This window comes from Corvus cornix, chromosome Z, assembly GCF_000738735.6.
Source record: "Corvus cornix cornix isolate S_Up_H32 chromosome Z, ASM73873v5, whole genome shotgun sequence".
NCBI lineage: Eukaryota > Metazoa > Chordata > Aves > Passeriformes > Corvidae > Corvus > Corvus cornix.
In genome coordinates this window covers 43,971,783-43,993,420 of record NC_046357.1, presented here as the reverse complement: position 1 = coordinate 43,993,420, position 21,638 = coordinate 43,971,783, and the positions used below count along the sequence as shown (strand labels likewise).

The 21,638-nt window shown below is 38.1% G+C and overlaps 1 protein-coding gene across 1 annotated transcript in view; it reads right to left on the bottom strand.

Moving 5' to 3' along the window:
* The window catches only part of SVEP1 (sushi, von Willebrand factor type A, EGF and pentraxin domain containing 1), a 120,567-nt gene that overhangs the window by 51,220 nt on the left and 47,709 nt on the right, over positions 1-21,638 (bottom strand). The window contains exons 7-23 of the mRNA XM_039566578.1: positions 18,993-19,190; positions 16,464-16,582; positions 15,101-15,230; positions 14,350-14,457; positions 13,987-14,118; positions 12,541-12,735; positions 11,245-11,366; positions 9,571-9,679; positions 7,479-7,667; positions 6,918-7,151; positions 6,238-6,399; positions 5,351-5,512; positions 4,348-4,509; positions 3,699-3,793; positions 2,462-2,558; positions 1,739-1,852; positions 741-854 (exon numbers count right to left, since the gene is read on the bottom strand). Coding sequence (XP_039422512.1) covers positions 741-854; positions 1,739-1,852; positions 2,462-2,558; positions 3,699-3,793; positions 4,348-4,509; positions 5,351-5,512; positions 6,238-6,399; positions 6,918-7,151; positions 7,479-7,667; positions 9,571-9,679; positions 11,245-11,366; positions 12,541-12,735; positions 13,987-14,118; positions 14,350-14,457; positions 15,101-15,230; positions 16,464-16,582; positions 18,993-19,190 — 2,442 coding nt within the window. The remainder of the gene's footprint in view (positions 1-740; positions 855-1,738; positions 1,853-2,461; positions 2,559-3,698; positions 3,794-4,347; positions 4,510-5,350; positions 5,513-6,237; positions 6,400-6,917; positions 7,152-7,478; positions 7,668-9,570; positions 9,680-11,244; positions 11,367-12,540; positions 12,736-13,986; positions 14,119-14,349; positions 14,458-15,100; positions 15,231-16,463; positions 16,583-18,992; positions 19,191-21,638) is intronic.

Below are 21,638 nucleotides of genomic sequence, written 5' to 3'. Positions count from 1 at the left end.
GGATTAACTCCACTAACAAGGGTTAAGTGGACACAGAAGAATTATGGGAATCATCTTAACAGTTACAGAAATAACATGTAGCAAACTGTAGAATTTAAACATGACTAATTTGGGGTGAACCAGGAAATCACCTGAGAAACTATTCTGAGCAACTAATGAAAAGCTACTATAAAAGACATTTGGCTGAAACCTTAACTCCAGAGAGAGATGTGAAAGCCATAAACACATGATTCTGTGATTTCTGATGTGAAAGAGGCCCTATGTCACAAGCAGTGAAACTGAACGTGATTTTATGGTGGAGTTCTTTGTCAACATGATAATCAACAGATATGTGTATTGGTTACAGAAACCTATGAATGCAGAGTAGGGGATTGGGGAGTAGTTTTAATATAGACCATTTTTTCTACAGTTCTAATATTTTTATTTTTAAATAAAATTAAAAGTAACAATTTGAACCCATGGGAATGTTGTTATTTGTTCCTTAACATCATGCAGCAAGTTCATGGCAAAATTAGTAACTGAAGATCTAGCACTTAGTAAATCCTTCTGAAGTCACATTTGCACTACAGAGAGTCTGAGAGATTAGACAGATTTAAGGAACATCCATAAGTTACATTCATATTAATATATATTATATATATTGCTGTATAGCAGTGAGATGGAAATACTTTGGGTAGGGTAGGAAGACACATTTTTTGGTCAGAAAGAGTAAAGGCTGACTTAAAGAGAATAAGGTGTACCTGTGAACCCTTTTGTGCATGTGCAGCGGTAACCATTCTTGCCATCAACACAGTGGGCTCCATTCAAACACGGACTGGAGCTACATTCATTTATGTCTTCCTCGCACAAGAGACCTTCAAACAGCAAGGATTACAAGGCATGATCAAGGCATGGTCACAGACTGTATGCTGCAGTGACTTGATGTGGAAAACAGAACAACATCATACTGCAAGCAGGATGAAAGGTAACTGAGAGCAGGTGATAAAATTGCATGATTGTCTACTCTACTGCAAAAGTTACAGAGATCATCTGTGTTATTTGGATGCTGGGATCAAGATACAAAGTCCATTGTGTGTCTTTATAATGTTTAAAAACCCATCCAGCTAATGCTGCTGTTGATAAATGTATAGTCATAAACACAAACAATGAGGGAGACCATTTCTAATGGAAAACACAAAGATTTTTTTTTGATTACACAAAATTATCTCCTCAATAGTTTACTTCAATATTTAGAAATCAGGTGCTGTTTTGGCCAAGTATTCAAGTGTGTTAATTTCCCTGCAGATTTCAATACCTTCCATGTGCATGCAGGTGACAGTTCAAAACACTGAGAAAAAATATAAGCAAAAGCCCACTCACTTATTCACAAGGCTGCAGTAAAGCAACTGCATAAATGCTGTATCTAGTTGGGCAGCCAGTCTCACAAGTACTTTCCCTGTTAGTATTTACTAATTCCCTAAACCTTATTCCATTTTTCAGACCAGAAATGTCACAAAAGAGAAGGATACATGCACACACAGACACAAACACACACTCCCCCATCCTGTCCTCAGAGGCTCATCATTTTATTTCAAAACCTATTCACATATACTAGAACCTTACTCTAAACTGTAGATCATACTGTTTTCCTGTTATAATTCCGTGGATATGGAATTACACAGCACTTGTGCTTTGTGTTATTTACTTGGCACAGAAATGATGCCTGTCTGAAGCAAAGCTATGAAGTGAAACAAATTACCTGAATAGCCTGGTTGACAGTGGCAAACAAAGGTCCCAATGCCATCTTTGCATATTCCATTGTTTTGGCAAGGAGATGATTTACACTCATCAACTTGTGTTTCACATTTCAAGCCTAGAATGCAAAATAAAGGACTGAGAATAGGAAAACTTAAAATTGTTCAGAAACGTGGATGATATGACTACCTAATATAGGAAAACATGATTGATTAAGGTTTATTATCATCTCATTAGATTGTGCTTTAACACAGACCTGAGACAAATGTTGTTAGAAAGGTGTGATGCACACTGGACAACAGAGCAGTTTCAGAGAGTGGCAATACCTATCAAAAGTAACTTCTTGAAAACAGCTGAATTGTAAGACATCTCTTTGCTTTGAAGCCACTAGGAAGCTAACACTGAAGAGGAATACAGGCTCAGTACAGGTGGAATTAGCTGTCAAGACTTCAAATTTCTAGCTTTTGTTAATCATAAATATTGCCAAGTTCATAGGATTTTCACATCCATTAACTCCATTAAAAGAAATCCTTTTCAAAAGCTTTTCTGCAAAACACAACATAATACAGCAAGGATATGAGGAAGCATCTACATTCTTATATATTCTAAATATGTGATGAATATTCCAATTAGTTAGGCTATACTGAAATGCTTTACTTCTTTATACGTCCTCATTTTAAGGGCATCAAGAAATACTAGCTACTCCACCTGCTTCCAAGTTTTTTACCTGTATATCCAAGGGGGCATATGCAAATATATCCACTTCCCAATTGCTTGCATGTCCCATTATTGTGGCATGGTTCCAGAAAACACTCGTGGAAGACCTGCCAAAGGCACAAACAATACAATTACAGCAAAGCTGGTACACAGTACTCTAGTTTTAAATTGTATAACCGATAGTAATTTTGGAAAGATGGGATAAAAAAGTCACCGGCATTAGCTTCTAGTTCCTCCTCTGTCTTCCCAGCACGGTAACCATTTGTGGTTTTTTCCTATTGAAAAATACCACAAATCTGAAATATTATTTTAAAATTACCTTTTACTTAGCAAAATTCCCTCAAAACTGTCTGAGCTATGATTCACAGTTTATATTAAGCTATATATAATATGCAAGTTCTCCACTTTGCATCCTTCTACATCAGCTAATCACTTCCTGCTACTGGCCATCAGGTGAGCTGATGTGGCATTATTTCTACTACTTTTGCAAACCAGAATTCATCAAAGCCCTGGAGCAAATGGTCAATTAAAACCATAGAAGATCAGTTTGTCACCTATCCCTGTGTTATACAATGGTTCAGGCCAAATTTGTCATGAGTCAACCTTGCTCCTGTTTACACAATATGCCAAATTCCGATTCAATCAAGATTCCATTCGGATTCAGTCTCATCAAGAGTTACAGACTGGGGGTGAGAGGGTGGGGGTAAGGAGGCATCTCCAAGAAACATTGTCACTAGACGAGTTTCACACGAGAACTTGCCTGTTATTTCAGAGGGGGTACTCACAACAGAAGGGAGCTCTGCTTGCCTCCTCCCAAGTGTATCTGTGCTACAATATGTAAACTCAAGATTTTACATCTGAGACTTAGACGTCTGGTTGCATTTTCTGGAATTCAGCATATGGAAGACCTCAGATGACTGAATACACTCAATCTACTTTTTCTAAATTGTCTGAAACTCTTCCTGTTGTTTACTGTTCTTCTACAAGTGTAATAATTATTTCATACATCAGGTGTAGGCTTCAAGACTGGAATTTAAGATTGTTGACAGCTGATGCCACTTTGTCTGTTCAATGAAAGTCCTTCTATGACAAAGTTTGAGTGCTCCCCTCTTAACCATTGCTTTCATCTCTTCAGGAAATAAAGTCAGCAAAAGAATTACATTTAAAAAGGTCTTACTTGTTTACTGCTGCATGAAGTGCTTTTTATTTCACCTGAGATAACACTGGAAAATAACACTTGTCTTTACCTGACTGCTGACTTTGTACCGCTTGCTGATATTTTCTGGGAAGGCTGGTACCATCATTATACTCTCCTCGGCTGCTGAAAAAGTAGAGCCAAAACCTAAAGAGTAAAGATATGAAAACACTGTTAATAACACTGTGTAGTAAGGTCCCTATTCCATGGGGGCATTATAACTGCATGTTAGTAATGCATACAGAGATACACTGAAAAAAGTGTATTTGTGGGAATAAAAAGCAAATTTTACAGTTCTCATTACACAAATATGTATTTGTAAGGACATATATTTCTAAAACACGTATGTGTGTGTACATATAAAAATATTTTCTATGTTTTTATATACAGATACATGCATGCATATACATATTAGTGTGTATTTATATATGTTTCTCTCTATAGCATATGCGTATAATATACATAAACAGTGTACACACACACTGCATATGTATATTCTGTTTATTGAGCCTTCATATTGAGTCACTCTTAAAAACAGAGGCTACACCAGTAGGCAGAACCAGCTGAGAACTTCACTGGTTGAAATCAAAGGCCTGCATTTGTCCAGAAAGTAAGTGGGATGTTTTCTATTAAGACTACTTCTGGCTACCCTTTAGATGGTCCCTTTATTCGCTTTATCCAGCAGAGAAAATTTGGCTTACTTGAACAATCTGTGATGGATCTGGCACCAATAACAGTTGTTGTTCCATAAAAGGGACAAGACAAGCAGTAGGACTTTCCCGGATCTGGTTGATAGTAGTCTCTGGGACAAGGGTAGCAAGGTGTCAAACCTGTACGAGAGAACTCGCCTGCACGACATGGTACTGCAAAAGCAAAAAGACCTTTTTTGAGCAATCTGATCTCTTGCACATCCACCTTACAGCCCTCCACCTTTTTTTTATTGCTTTCTGTTCTCCTCTCATAGTCTCTTCTTAGGCTTAAAAGGAACAGGATGAAATCTGCCAGGAATTCACAACTCTAGGAAATGTCAATTTAAAATCTTCTGTGAGGTGCCATGTTGTTCTCAAAGGATTATGGAAATATCTGGAAAGTATTTCATTTTATGACTTTTGCTGCTCTGGGGGCAGCTTTTATATGGAACTTCCCTTGCATCTCTCACATGTTTTTTGTTTGTTTGGTTTTTTTACTTCGTTTGTTTTGGTTGTTGTTAGATTTTTTCTCCTTTAAGAAGGAGTAAGGACAAAGACAAGGCTTTTTTGCACCATGTATCCTTACAGACTATTTCCCTGGGAATTCTTCTGGCAAAGATTGTCAAAGACAGTTGAGGAGAATTTCTTGGAACAAATTACAGAGAAAACTGTGTTAAAATTCAGAATTTTTGCACAAAAAATGAGGGAGAGATAATAGTGACAATTTCCTTTCTCTTATGTGAGGAAAAAGGTTTTATTTTCATTTAGGTACCCATCACATATCTCATTTTATTCCTCCTTATATAAGAATCCATCTTGAAAATCAGGAGGAGGGCAATTGGTAGCAGGAAATGACCTATCACTTTGCTAGGAAATGTTGCTTGGTCTACACTTAACCAGAAGAAGAATACAGTCTAAGGCAGATGAACTGGATTATATTCACTGATGTTTAAACAACAATTTAGACATTTTTAATATTTAGTTAAAAAAAATTCATCACCCTTTTGTTACAAACCTCCACAAGCTGAGACATCCACGGCACCTCTTTTTACTGTTGATGTATTTTCTGGACAAGAGATGCAATTCCTGGATCCAAATGATGGCTGATATGTTCCAAGTGGACATGTTTCACACGTCTCAAGACCATTAGGTGAATATGTTCCCTGCTTGCATTGAGCTACAAGGCAAAAGAGCTCAGAAAGATTAAGCAATGTCCAACAGGAAACATGGCTCCTGATCTCTGAAAATAATGTTGAAATTACAATACACATCACAAGGAGTTTTGTTTCTGGAGCGTACTCTACTCTGAAGGACTTCATGGCTACAAAGGGCAAAAAAAAAGCCAGTTCTGGTAAGGTACTGATAGTGCAATTATGAATTATTAACCAGTAAATTCTCTTCCAATCAGCTTCACAGATGATTTACTGCAATCCAGTCACTCATTTTCATCAACAAAACTAATAGTAATAAAGACAATAAAAATTAAATCAAACTAGCTGTTTTCTTTTCAGAAGAAGTTACAAACACACAGTGGTTCTGGGCTGTTCAATGTCTCAGCATTGTAGGCTAGGATGGAGAGGGGCTGGCAAGGATGACAGTGGTATTAAGTGTATTTTTCTCTAAAAAATGGGCATGCAGTCTCAGAAATGAAATACAGAAGTGAAAGACTGAAATTAAACAAAATGTTAAAGGCTAACTCTTCTTAAAACCTCTGCCCAGGCATCCTGCATGCCAGAGCATTGGTGAAAACTTAGATATTTCCTTATGCATGTGCATTAAGGTGCAATTAGGAGCACTCCTCATTTCACAGGCTAGCTTCATTCCAGTATTTCCATCATGGGGTCCAAAAGGACATCACCAAGAATTCAGAAGTGGCTTCCTGAGTAAGACAGAAGTTCTCACCTTTGCACTCGGAGATGCTTCTAGAGTGTAGATACTCAGTATAGCTACCAGATGGACAACTTTTGCATTCCAGCTGCCCTTCCTCATCTTGATAGGATCCAGTCCAGCAGCTTTCACAGGTAAGATGCTCCAGGGAGTAATAGGTACCCAAAGGGCAGTTGACTATAACGTAATGTTGGAAACATAAGTTTCCCTCAGAGTGAGAAATCATACATACCTGCCTTGCCCCTGGAGTTCCCATTTAGTCAAATGCTGTTTTTTATGAAATGTGATTCTGTTCTTCAGCAGATAGGGTATCTCTCTGGAACACTGTGAAGATTTAACTATGCACAGGAAATGGAATCCAATTCCCTATCTTAGCTACACATCACTCACAGGACTAACAGGGTTAAAAGACTGCATACCAAACACTGTTTTCTCTGTATGACCAAGCATGGATTTGCCTGTCTTCCCCCGGGAGTAGAATCCTGGGTACAAAGCATCCCTTTTCCACAGGCCTTGGTTAGGAACATAAACATCCTCTGGAAGTCAAACTGTGCAAAGCATTTTTTGCAATTTATTGTTATGGGAGACCACAAGCACTGGGCTGTGTCAAATCATAACCCTCTGCAGAACTCCTCTAAAACCTTGTTTTGCAAAAGGATTTTAAATACACATAAGAAACAAGTCATCCAGCTTACCACACATTCTCCCTCTCAGCACAGAACCAGGCCTGCAGAAAAGAAAGGCCTTCTCAGTCTCCAGTGAGTTGGTGTCAGCTACAATGAGCTCAGACGCAAACTGAAAAGAATACATAGGCTCCTTATTGAGAGTTCTATTCAGCCTGTTTGTGATCATTTCCAGAGTTTTAAGGAGCCGTCTCTGGTTTTCCAATTCCAATGTATCATTTCTTTCATCAGGCAGTGGCACGCTAGCTGGAATATAAACAGCAAACACAAAAAACACACAGATTTTGCAGTCAGCACTTCCAGTGTACTCTGGAATTTATCAAGAGTGCAACACTCAAGCTTGTCAGTGGAAAGTGGAAAAGAGGCCACGTGCACACAGCCCTCCATGAAGGCTATGATCTTTCCCTCAAAGAAAAAGTCTGTGATGAAATGGCGCTACAGCTGTGTCCAGAGAATGGCCATCTGCATCTTCACCAGGCTTCTGTGAGCTGGAGAAGTTTTTACTGACCATCTTAGAAATACAATTTTTAAAAAGGAGGAAGCAGAGAAGTTCCATGTTTTGACTTGTCTCACCTGTGATGTTAAATATTAACTTGATTTTTTGGTCAGTCATTGGAACATTCAGCTTATGCCTTTTGACCCGAGCAGGTGCTGCTTTTACAGAGGCAGAGAGATGCTTGGATAAGTCTTCTCCTTGTACTGCATCAACAAAATCACCATAGGAATAATCCAGGTTGTTTGCTGTTCCCCAGCCAGCAGGGCCTGTGAGACATTAAGAAAGAACAAAAAGAAAAGCAACATCATGTGGAAAATACGTACCTGTACTTATTTCTGAAATACAACTCCAACAGAATGGGATCTGTTTGAAGCTCCAGATGATGTGTATTGACTTTGACTCTGTATAAGTGGCTACTGTACCTGCATTTTTGCCAATGAAAAATCTTACTCCTAAGTGATATCCTAGATGACCTGAGTCATGTGAAATTAGCCAAAGCTTTAAAGAACTAGTTATAAAAGTTACAGTGTTGCAATTCTTTCTCTTCCTCTGTCCTGCATGAACCCACACCTGCACCCTCACCTGCCAGCAACATCCTAAACAATTCCATATTGCCCTTTATTCCACTTCTTGCTTACTTACAGACAGCACAGCCTATGCCATGCTTCCATTGCGTCTTCTCACAACTCCTTGTTAGAACAGTTCTAACATTGTCTGGCCTCTCAGAAAAGGCATCACCTTATGTGTGTATTACCCTAGATAGGCATTTCTTGTTACACACAGGGAGTCAAATTCAGCCCCTGTCTAATGTCCTTTGCCACTCTAACATGATTTCAATCAGCATTGCTTCTGTACACAATCTACTTCTCATGGTTACTAAATCTAGAGGGATGTGGTCTATTACATTGATCTAGATTATTTTTTAGAAAACATGAAGATAGAAGAAATATCTGCCAATCATCTGTTAGCATCACCAAGATTATGCTTTATTTACAGTGGCAACGGACAAGTTAACCCCACAGTTTAATATCATGTGAGCATTCCACAACTTATTTTCTAAACTTCTGTCTCTCATGCCTTGAGGAGAGTTCTCATCTCCTGCTTCTGCAGTGTAAAATCATGAGAAACTCCTGAAAAACAGCAACAAGGTTATTCTGGTAAGAAGTTGACATGAACCAGATGAGAATAGGACCCTACATTCCATGTCTGTAACACTGTTTTTTCCACATGCCTTTACAGATTAGTTCCAGCTGTCATCAGCATTCATCCTTACGCTGATGACAACTGCAGACAGTACTTCCAGACCTGCTGCATGTCTGAACACAAACAAATGCTCTCAGAGTGAAGCATTCTAAAAGGTGAGCATAAGCAGGAAGTTCTACCAAGTACCTCCACTATAAATCTGTAAGAGAGACACAGTCCTATGACAGATTCTGATGTGGATCTGCCAAAATGCCTCCTGCTAAGACAGGTAATGTAAGGTATCCATTTTCAGCTTTTCTTCTCTCAGCGCACTCCTAAGGGACTCAGAAAGGCCAAGAACAACAGCAGCACAACACAGACACCAAGCTGTTCAAAACTGGACTGAAAATGAAAACTTACTTACTTTGGCATAAACCAAAGTGGGAACAACCACTAGGATGGTTACGGATTTCACTCTGATACAGCTACAGTCATGGTGCAAAATCTGCCCTTGCATACAGGAAGTATTTTCACAGCAAATGGGCCAATGTAAGTGCATATAGCTTTACACAGTGAGGATTCTGGGCAGATCTGAACCAGCATCACAGATGCTCCTCATCTTTTTAACAATCTCCAAATCTAATTCTTGGAGCTTTTCAGTATTTTCGTTTTCAACTGTATGTGATTAGGAAGCTACTTTTTTCTAGGCTAACCAAGCACGTTTCTAGGACTGTGTGTGTCTGTGCTTTTCTTCCCTCCCCACTATAAGGCATCTCAGGAAATTCTTCCTCCACATTATATAGGAAGAAGCATGGATACCAGACATCAAACAGTTCCACAATATTTTTATAAAACCTATTATGTAATTGCTTATTATCTTATGAGTGCCACAGTTATTTAAAATAAAAAATCTCACTAAAGACATTGTGGCAAGAATCCCACTGCTTTAAACCTGGGTGGCTAAGAACCTGTGGAATCAATAATTACCAATGGCAAATCCATTTTCATAATCATAATTATATTCCAAGCAGTGTTTCTGTGTCTGATCTTCCAGTCTGCAGTCAATATCATCGACATCATTACAGAATGATGGGACCTTTCAACATAAAGAAGAATAACATTAAAAACATAAAACCACATAAAGCCCTCTCTCCTGGCTTATAAAAACTTCTAATTACAATGTAAAGCACTGGTTCTGCCAGTGACACTAGATTTACCATTTCATGTCTCTTATAACCTGGGCAAGGTCTGCTAAAAGAGGTATGTTTTATTGATAGAACTCAGAAATAAGAAAGCAACTTGCAGGAGTACAATCTCTTTGTTATAGAAGACCTTTTTTTAAGAGATGTCAATTCATTAGTCTTACAATTAATCACTCTTGCATGTGAAATCCCAGAACACAGAAATATATTCAGGCTTTCTTCTCCCTGCTGAATAGCTCATATTTATAAAGCACTTGTTTTCTTTCCAGCTATATTACCTGTAATTCTGTGAGGTTTACAAAAATGCTGTCACTTTTTTCTAACTTTCAAACCTTTCTTCTTCATACCCACCTCTCCCTACCCATGGAAAGGGACTTATGCACCAAAAGATCTCAGAGGGGAGGGAAAAAAATCTCAGGAGGACAGAAATCACATGACAGAAATCACACAACAGCAAACTCAACAGAAGCCTTTCTGATATTGTTTATTTTTTACCCTCCATAAAAACAGTGGAGATTGATTACCTAAGAATAGATGAATGCATGATTTTTGATAAAATATGTATTTCTTGCTTTTTACAGAAAGGTTTCAAGCAAGTGGGGCCCTAGGCAATGTTTTGAAATGGTTTTGTTTTTTCTATATCAACTTTCATTGAAAAGATGCTCCTGCCCATTCATTCCCACTTTTTGCATCTCTGGTAGAGATTCAAACTCTTGGGAATAGGAATAGGCATATTCAAAACAGCCTTTTTGAATGTTTTCCCAGACTGTTGCATTTTGGTGTAACTGGTTGGAAAGGTCACTATCCTTTTTTTCCTTATTTTCTTTTACTTGCCAAAATAACAGCTCAAGCACTGGTGGTGCCAGGGAAAGAAACAGAAATAAAACCAGTCAAGATTTCTCTGCTGGAAAGAAAAAACCTGAATCAGGGCAAGGGACTCATGCAACTCATGAAACTCATGAAACCTGAGCAGATCATTGCTACTGGATTTAAGTGCCTGGACGTACACACCAAATTTGGAATGTATCTATTGGTATATATGCATATTCATCATGCTATTTGGTTATATATTATACACATACTATATAAAATACATTTATTTTATGATCACACCCAACTTTCAAAAATAGCACTGAGGGGACAATTGACTGGGGTTTTCAAAGCTACACAGGTTCTCCTTGGAAGCCTACTGAAAATCTACGAGCTGCAGCTCCCTAAACTACTTGGACACTTGCATAAATTCTGCTGCATATGACTCCACATTGAAGACTAAACTGAACTACATTAAAAAGCCAGTGAATCATCTTTATTTTTAAAAATAACTTGTCACCTTCTGAAAAAACACAGAATTAACTTATGGGCTTCTGCTGTCAATTTCCTTGTACAAAGTTAGCTAACTGGAAAAAGTAACAATATTTTTCAAGAAGTATGTAAAGGGAAGGAGTATTTACTAACCTACCATTTTACCAAGAGCACTCTGGAATGCATCAGTAAAGCTGTTTAGAAGATTGTTGTCATCACATCGTGTTGCTTTGTAGAGCATTTCAAAGGATTTGAATCCATGGTTTGCAAAACGATTTACTGAAAAATGTTGGAGAAATAAATTTTTACTGATCAGCGCAAGAGTTTCATAGCTAAAATGAAGATAATTCAGGCTAAAACTGGAACACAAGGAGGCAAGAAGCACAGTCTTTAAATCAGCAATTTAAATGGATCACTGTTATCTCAGCCAATGATATGACCCTTTGGCAGGCATAACATTTACTGGAAATTTTAAAAGACATTAAAAACTAAGTCATTTTTCTACTTCAGCATTTTCTTATTGGAAAAAAGCTGTGAGCTGTCAACTAAAGTTCATGCTAACTTTTTACTGAGAGGAAAGCAATAAATATAAAAGTCTTATTACTAATGTTGCTAGACTAAATATAAAAAGTTCTCATCGGAAATTAAGCAAAGTTCTGACATGTCCAAGTTATGCATTTTGAATTGGTATCTCTGAAACATAACTCTCATTTGTTCATAGCTGAAACACTGATCTTTTCATGCTGAAACCAAGAAATTGACTCCAATGGAAGTGGACGCAACATTAGATATTGAAGCGCCTCGGATCCACTGCCCAGACAATATTGAGACTGTGACTCTGGAACATCATAACTCTGCTAATATCAGCTGGCAGGTACCAGCAGCTGAGGATAACTCTGGTGACGAGGCAAGTCAAAATCTGTATCTATTTAACTGGTACTAAGACTGGCTTCAAATGTAGTTCTAATACATATATTATAGAAAATGTCACCAAAGGTGGAATATTCCACCACTGAAGTTTTGCATGTGTCCATCTCAGAGAAAACACATAAACTCTTCTAATCTGATGGTAATTAGATATGTAAATACAGCACACACTATGCATTTCAATCAGTAAGTTGCCAATACTGTTGTATTCCTATTAAAAAGACACTTCCAGTGCTTGTTAAAAACCTGTTTCAATTAAACTGTTATCTTTGCCATCTTTGCTATTTTGTGATTCCTCTGATTCAAATTCACAGCTATTTTTGTGGTTTAGACAGCTTCTCAAATAACACATTTACAGACTTCCAAGCATCATTTCACAATATTTGTAACAATTCAGAGGCAGAGGACAGAGAATATTTGTTATAAATAAATAGAAGTCAGAATTTCTAAAACATTTTCATTTGCTTTCTCATTAAATATAGTGTTTCATGAGTTGCAGATTCATCTTAGTACCAGTAAGACTTACAAGAGCAGCTAGGCCACTCTGGAGAATAAGGTGGCTTCCAGAGACCATCTTCATATGCACAATAGTAGTTTTCACTTGATCCTTCTGAAAAGCTGTAACCCTCTGCACAGTGCAATGTGCAATTAACTCCTGCTTCATCTGATGTGCATATAAAATCACCATTCACAGGCTCAAAGGAAACTTCACAGGGAGAACCTAGGAAAAACGCAAAGATTTATATAATGATTAATGCCATGAAATAAGTGATCCTGCATGAAAATGGCACTGATGGGATTTCCAAAAGTACCTAGTAGTGACCTGATCTTGCCTCTGTTGAAGTTTGTGGAAGTATTATTTGCTACTTCCCTAAAGTCAGGATCAGGCTACTGCTAAATAATTCTCAAATTCTGCCATTGCAATTGGAAAACCAGAAACACGAAGACTTTAAAAAAAAATTATATATGAAAAACTGTTTACTAAAATAATATAAAACCTCAATCTAAGTTTTCACATGAACTTTACACAATGAATTCTAGTAATCTTGTTACATCTTGAATTCTAACTAAACATTATCCATTCTGCACCATCACAACAACTCAGGGTAACCTCATAACCTCAGTTACAATTCATTTTTCAGGCTGACTGTGAAGGAGGTTGTGAACATCTGTAAACGTTAGTCACAAACACTGAACCCCAAGAAGTCTGAGGTGGTATAGACCTTGATACAATGCCAGTTCTAAGCACTGGCTGGTCCTTGCTAAGATTTAGAGGAAATCAGAGACTAGCACATCCATTTGCAACTTACCTTTCCTGAAAGCTATAACCAAAATTCCAGTCTGCATGATTTTAAATTCTCTCTTGACTAACAGATATTTTTTATACAGATGTCCAAGTAATACATAAAAAGTAAAAAGCAGGTACAGAGTAGATTTTTTATTCTTAATATTTTATGTGCCAAATTATTGTTTTGATTTTTAAGGAAAAGCGAACTGGGGGGAAGAGATGTCTATGCAATAAACAAAATGCACTAGTATGCCTATAGGGACAGGTATATTCCAAAATCTAGAGTGTTTTATTATCTTCTGTAATATTTGCATGTAATTACAGAAAAATTAGCAGAAAGTTTTCCTTTTAACTACAGATTTGAAGTAAGATTTAAGTAACACCTATTAATACATTTCACATGGTATCTGTCACTGCAAAAAACCAAAAGACCCACTTTTATGTTTTACTGCTTAATGAATCTTAATTTCAGTGCTTTTATACCTAATTTGAATTTATAGAACCAAATTCACCGCTGCGCTGTATCAGTCTTAGACAGTACTAATGAATATTTTGATTGCCTTCAAGTTACTCCAATATAAAAAGGGAATAACTAAAGGGAGGGCTGGAGCAATCTTGCATCCTTTATGATATTCAGTTAAAACAATGCCATATGGTCTTGCCCAGAAGATGAAGACAACAGACCTTTGAGGACAATGTGGATCTCACATGTCCTGTTATTGCCAGAAGGATCCACAGCTGTGTACTGGACTGTTGTCTCTCCTTTGGGAAAGTGATCTCCGGGTGCATGACTCCTAGTGACAGTCAGTGGACCACCTAGAAGAGTTAAAAGACAATCTAAGGCATCGGTAAGCAAAAGAGTCTTGCTTATAGCCAGCCCTGACAAATGGAAAAGGAAATGGCAGCAAATCTTCAAAATTATGTATTCTTAAAAATAAATAAGCAAAAGGAACTGCAAAAAATCTCACTCCAAGGGATTAAGAGCGAACAGGTGGAGTTCTCTAGCCTTCCACCATCTCCTGCATGTTTTGGGGTCCACTATCTCACCTGAATTGTCTGAAAATTCTGGTTCTTCCCATGTCGCTGGGTAATCATTTTCCACTGCTTGTATGGGTGGTGGAGATCTGCATCTGTCAACTACAGGAGGTTCTGCATCTGCAGAATTTGAAAGATGGCATGACATTACCTTACAGAACTACTGTCACACTCAAATGGCATCTACAACCAGAAGAAGTCAGGTAAACAGCAGCTTTAAGCTCGTATTGGAACATACAACAAAGGTGAACAACCTGGAAGTTGCAGCAATTGGAAGATGCTGAGTGAATGGACAAAAGTAATTATTCTGCTGAACTCATGGCTTCTGCAGTGTTTGCTTTCTACAGGGCAAACCTTGGACTACCTGCAGGACTCCTGAATAACACAACTGTCCTACAGAAATACTTTAATAGTGATTTGCATCAGTAATGTGTGTGAACTTTGGAAACTTTGTTGGAGTCTTTCAAGAATTAAATAGAGATTTATGATGAAAGCAAGAAGTGACAATGCAATAAAGCACTTAATAAACCAGTCTGGGGAGAAATCTTAACAGTCAGAAAGAATGGCAGAATAAAATACACCCCAAACTGAACATTGCAAGCAGTGACTGCAAGTATGCAAACTGTGACCCAGGAATGGTGATGACAATAATCCTGGGCTTATAACTGCACACCTAAAGACCAGTGACTCACAGTCTCTTTCTGCACAAATTAGGTTGCAGCCATGACAGACAGCCTTCCCAGTGATTTTTACTAGCACTTACCAATAACTTTGACGTGGAATGTACAGCTTGCCTCATTGCCTGACTTATCAGTTGCTGTGTAAGTAACGTCAACTTCGCCAATTGGGAAGAGAAATGGTGGTATGAAAGCTGGGGTAACACGAACTGAGACCTGTCATAGGAAAACACTTGTTATTTAAAAGCCAAAGCTGGTTACTAATCATGGTATTCATGTTTCAAAAAGTGGACAGACTAGTATTCTTCAATGTCAAGCCTGTTCATGCTTAATGCAAATAGCCTCTTAAAGTAGTAAGGATGGACTTTACAACAGGGTGATCTATGTTCCTTCTTAAATCTGCCTTCCTTATAGCAACAAGGATTTCCCTAGTCAGGATCTGGACCCTGACCTGTTGCAGATTACAGCATTGTGCATTAAGAAAATTCCAGACTGATGCTTGTTTGTCAAATGGCACTGAAGGCACGCTACATTGGCTTAGAACCTGTTTTGTCTGTAGACAGCTCTCCAGCTGCAAGGGCAACAGACCTGGGAGAGGAATGGAGCACACAGTTGTGGGCCATAAGTTACATATGCAGTTTGAATCTATGTATGTGTCAGAGTCAATAGCCCACAGATGCTTCGGTACGGCACTTGGCTTCCACAGTTCAATGAATGTCCCTGTGTCAGCAGAGCTATAGTACCTGACAATAGCTATGCCACAGATGAAAATGTGTGAACTTCAATCTCTTTTACTGGGATAGCTCAGTTTCCTAGTGCAAAAAACTCCTGCATTAAAAGCACACACAGACTCACTGTTCCTCTGCTGACTCCTGATAAAGCGTTCAGTTGCTGTAACTTGATCATGCCTGAGCCTGTACGGAATGTTGCTCTTTATGAAACAGCTCTGAAGCAAGTTTTCCTGGTAATTCCATTTCCAAGCCTCTGACACCTATGGTGGCCAATGGCAACACTTCTGAACCTTGCACAGGAAAATCAGATTTCTCTTTCTCACCTAGGAAGCTGAAATCAGTTTTTACTTAACCCAGCGTGTACTTGTTAGCCCTTTAGATTAATGAACTGGTTTACTTCCTTCTGAGAAGAGTTTATTAAACTTCTTCACATTCTAAGTGCTCATTTTTAAAGCAGCTGTCTTCATATTATAAACAAGAGAACATTCTTTCTTTTTACCACATAAATTAACCGTATGAGGTTTTATGCACTGAAACTCCATGCAGTGTTCTGTGGCTGCAAAACTCTAATCAAGACAGAAAATGCTGAATTCTCAAGATAAAATTTTCTAGAAGATTTTGCTTCTGCTTATCAGAAGAAAGAAATTCTAGTGGATGATAAAATTAATCGAAATCAGAAAGACCGCGTCCAGTTAAATAGATAGAGATTTTGACTTGCCTCATCGCCAGAGTTATCCTCAGCTGCTGGTACCTGCCAGCTGATATTAGCAGAGTTATGATGTTCCAGAGTCACAGTCTCAATATTGTCTGGGCAGTGGATCCGAGGCGCCTCAATATCTAAACCAGGAAAAGGACAATCTAGTTTTATATGTGGTATTACGGAAGTAAAACCTCTATAATGGTTAGACTGAAACTTGTTATAACCACTCTTTCTCGTAATGCCTGGAATATAAATGTACATATTTTTGTAAACTTCCTGTCTCTGCCCCTTTGTAATTCTTGCCTAGAGATTCACACATGATTAGTAAATCCTCCTGTGGAAAGGACTGATTTTTGCTGTATTTTTGTTTATCACTGAGTACAACAATATTCTGGTTTCTACACAGAACCAAAGCCCAAGGAATAAGTAAGAATTAATTTGTTTCTTTTATTACTCATCCCTTCCTTCTCTATCCCTTCCCTGTCCAGACACAGGACACATACAGATGAAAACACTTGTTTCTGACAGTCAGTGACTTAAAAAAACCTGGAAGTAGTTTTGACATGATATATAAACTATGAACAAGACAATAGTGACTCTCAAATTCTCTGGAGCATGCTGTGGAACTGACTTAAAAGTAACAATGTCAAAATCTGGGCAGCAGTTACTGGAAATGTTCCTTAACAAACTCCTATTACAAGGTATAATGTAGGACAAATGGAGTCTTCTTGTGACATGTGACAGTGCCAGATGGTTCCAGAGGACTGGTGGTACAATATGGGTAACATCACTACCAACATTTACACCTCAAGTTTCTCTGACAAACTCAAAGTACTACTTCAGTTCCCTGGCATAGAGCCTCCCAAAACATTTGTGGTCAGGTTATTTTATTGCTGTGGTGTTGCTTGATGAATGGTCTCTAGACTCATAGGACAAGGACACATTTGGCTCTGAACTCATCTATGCCCAAGAGGCTTTAAAACAACTCAGAACTGATACCACTTATATTTTTATTATGAAATAATTCCGGTACAGACATAACTTGGGCAATTAAATTACATAATTAAGAATGAAAAGTAATAAATATATGTGATTTTGCCTTCCTTTGAACTCATTCAAATGAAATTTTTATTAGAAATGTACTCTTATAAATAACTACCAGTTATGGTTCACACTCCCTTGACCACAGCCTTCAGGCTGGGGCAAATTCCATTTGAAAGTGAAATTCTCTGAAAGGGCTAATAATAAATAAGTCAGAAAGAAAATGGCTCTTTTGAACTGGCCAAATATGTTGGCAGCAAAACAGAGAAAGACAGTAACAACAATGAAAGAATTGAAATACAACTATTCATTTTTACTCAAAAAGAATAACCTTCAGAGTTTCTCAGTGCCTCCTACATTAGGGGTTTATGCACTGGTAATATCTAAAAGCTTGAACCCAAGCCATGCTGTTTTATCTTGATCTAAACACTTCAGCTTGTGCTGGGATCCCATCAAATATTAAAAACTGTGGTTTGGCCCAGGTTTACACAAGAGATTCAGAAAAAACAATGTGGTACATCATGAAACGGGAAACAGTATGTTTAAAGAGAGAGACAAAATCTTCCTGGCCTGTACAGAGAAAAAATGCCTCAGTTTCTGTAGCGACCTGGCACGATGACTGCCGTAACTGTTTTCTGTACTGTTCCATCACCCAGTGGCTGGCAAGGGCCCCAGTTTGGGGTGAAAGCAAGAATTCTCAGAGCACAATAGTTCATGAAGAGGTGAAGAGCATATTCCCAGACTTTTGTTTTTATCCTGCCATAATCCAGAGCCAGACCCCTTCCAGTTCAGTTATGCATGTGTGTAAGGGAATAAATAACCTAGCACTCCTGGAAGAGGTGGGCAGAACTGTACATGAAATGGCAGTTCTGTATTGAAATGCATGTCACCATCTTCTGCCAACTTTACACTTTGTCAGCCAATGCACTTGGTGTTAGCCAATTTTGGCCTTAACTCTTGTGCACTGTTGCTTGGGGCATGTCAACAGCCATAGCCACTCAAAGACAACTGAAATGAACATTTCTCTATAGTCTATCAGCCAGGGCTTACACAGCCTTTACAGTTTTGCTCTGACGACAGGGTTTATAAACTTGTGCTAAACCAGTAATGACAGTATTATCATTGTTATTTTACTAGAAGTGTGGGCTCCACTTTGTATATTTTTAAGCTACAAGCTTTTACCTCTACTTCGAAATTTTAAATTTACCTGCACATCAGGCCTTTTAGAAGGCAGCTGCCTAACAACTGAGAGATGGAGCCCAGGAGAGGCAGTTGATGATGAGCACTACAAGATGACACTCAAGTGACCTCTGAACTCCACATTTTTATTACAAACTACAAGTAAATCTGACAGCCAAGCTATAAAGGTCCAGGCAACACTTCTTACACACTGTTTAAGTTTTACTTTCCCCAGTTCAAACCTGACCTTACTCAGTTATTTGCTGTGTGCTTCCCTTCAATTCTGCACTCGTGTGTACACAGACATGATTTTGTGCTGGTCTCTACCTTTACACAGAGCCTCCTGGATGTTTGCACTCCATCTCCCAAATGAAATGCACCTTATTTCTTCTCTAGCTCCAGATAGGATGAATCCCTGGGGACAGCTCAGCTGGCACACAGTCCCAGAAATGGCAGGCTCCAGCCCACATCTGGGAGGGAGAACTGTCACACGTGCTGGTTTCTGGAGGATGGGACAACGCTTTTCTGCAAGACAGCAGTAGAACATGATTTATAACTGACATACACAAAGTACACATTCAAAAAACCTGCAAATAATGTCATATGGAAAATTAGTGGGAGCAGAAAATACATGGTCTTTTCAAGAGTCTGTAGAGGTATGAGTGCATCAAAACATTATGACCTGATGAAACTTTGCTACTTGACTTTCAGTGCTGAATGAAGTAAACAACAGCCAGTTTATCAGGTCTTCTGTTGCCTCACTCCTGCTCTTCACTGAAACAGAAATATAGTAATATTCATGCAGATCCCCTATATCTCACTCTCTGGATTCACTTTTCTTTTTTCTTCTTCTTCTTTTCCTTACATCTTCCTCTTTCATGGCTGCTCTGCAGCTGCATTTCCTTGCTTCTACGAAAACTAGATCATGGCAGGAGAGAGATAATAGAAGACGTATCTGGAGCCTTCTACAGCTTCTATCTTGAAATAAGAAAGAGAGAAGAAGAAAGATACTCTGCCATGAACTCCTTATAGGTTAGGGATATGATCTGATTTTGCTTACTGCATTCCAAACCAAATGAAACTGGACTTGGTCTGCTCTGTGTTCAAAACAGCTGGAAAGACTCAGGGTGACCATAGGAAGCAGCTGAGCTCTGTAAAATCAGGAAGGGTTGATGGTTGCTTAAAGGTTTAAAATAGAAGTTTTGAACTATTTTGTTACTAGGGTTCACTACAAATCCTGAAGACCATTTACATCAAAGCAAAAACCACAATGTATTTAAACAGGTTCACAAAAGCTTTGTTTCATTCTTAAGCGGTTGTTTTTAGGAATGTTATTTTTACTTCAAGTATGGAGGCATTAACAAAGAGGGTAAAAAGGGGTGTCCCATGAATGTGGTTTGTACACTTCCAGTACTGTTTCTTGCAACAGAAAATAGGCAAACACACATGAAAAATACTTCCTTATTCAGAGCCAATGAGAAGACTTTTAACTCTTTATAACTCATCAGTGAAGAAATTAGACAGGTCTTTACACCAAGAGCACACAAAAAGCAACCCAACCCAGCTACACAAAAGGGAAGCTCTACTGAGCTCTTAGCAATGGTTTAATGACAGAAAAATGATTCACATTCAAAACACTTCACATTGCTTTTCTCTCCTCTCCTTTCCCAAAACATGCAGCAAGTAACAGAAAACTGGTTTTTATGCATGAAACTAATTTAAAGACTTAAGAATTCTGTGTATTTCTTGAGATGTAAACCCTCAATACCTAAATGTTTTTAAAGTCCAAGCAATTAATAATTGCACTTCATTTCAACAGGATGCACAGGTCACAAACACTTCTAACACATTTGTTCCGTTCAGGCAGATACTGCTGACTCTATAAGGTGGAACAACTCCATCAGGAAATAAAACCCCAAACCCTAAGTTCTGGTTGCTCACCATATGAAGGTAATTAACAAATAGCAAAAAGATCACAATTTAAAAAAATATTTGAAGAGACAAGCTAAAAGCATTAAAATGTATATTACTCTGGGAACAAGTAGAGAAACTGAAACATGTAAGCATGAAAAGCAGAGGAAATTGCAGCTCTTTGGAAAGCAAAAACAGCTGGGACTCTTGCTTGAGACACATCCAGCTATACTAGAAAAATCCAAGTAGAGCACAATCCTGAAATGTCTGACAAAGATTCAGGATAAAATCTGGTATATCTAGCCCAAGGGAATTTCTTCTAAGTAGGACAGGTTTTTACCAGAAAAAGCAACTGTAACAGTGTTGTTTAGATTTTTTTATCAGTGCTCAATTCCAGAATTTGATCAAGTTGATCCAAAAGTCTGGAATTCATTAATGGTAGAGGGATATACATGACATTAGTCATATTGATAGGGAATTAATAGAGAAGAAGTATTTCTAAGGAGACACAAGAACATGCTTTCACCTGCAACCACCTGTGATGAAACACAACACTGTATTGTAATTCTTAACATCAAAAGGAACTTGACATATAAGAAGATTATAAAGCAAATCATGCCTCTTTCCTTCAATCCCTTTGCCAAGACTGTTTCAGGGAAAAAAAACTGGCCAGCTGCAATCAGAAGCGAGAAATAGTAATTCTTTCAACGCTAGATGGCATCAGCACCCTGGATGTCATTTGTATTTTTACTTCACTAAATATTGAACAAAGAAAGGAGAAAAGCATCGTGCAAAATTCATTAATTTTAAAGTGATTGATATTAAACTTTTGCCAATGGGTAGGAAACACAAGAACATGGCTGTGGAGGTTTTCTGGTTTTGCTTTTTTCCCCCTCAAACTGGAGAAATGACAAAGCTTCCCTTTTCAGCAGATATCTTGTTTGTCACCCACCTATAAAACATATGTACCCTACTCAAAAGTAGCTCATTGCTAACAATATCTTTAATGGAAAAGACAAAAATTTAAAACTTATGTAATATCCAAGCTTGCATTACCTTCCA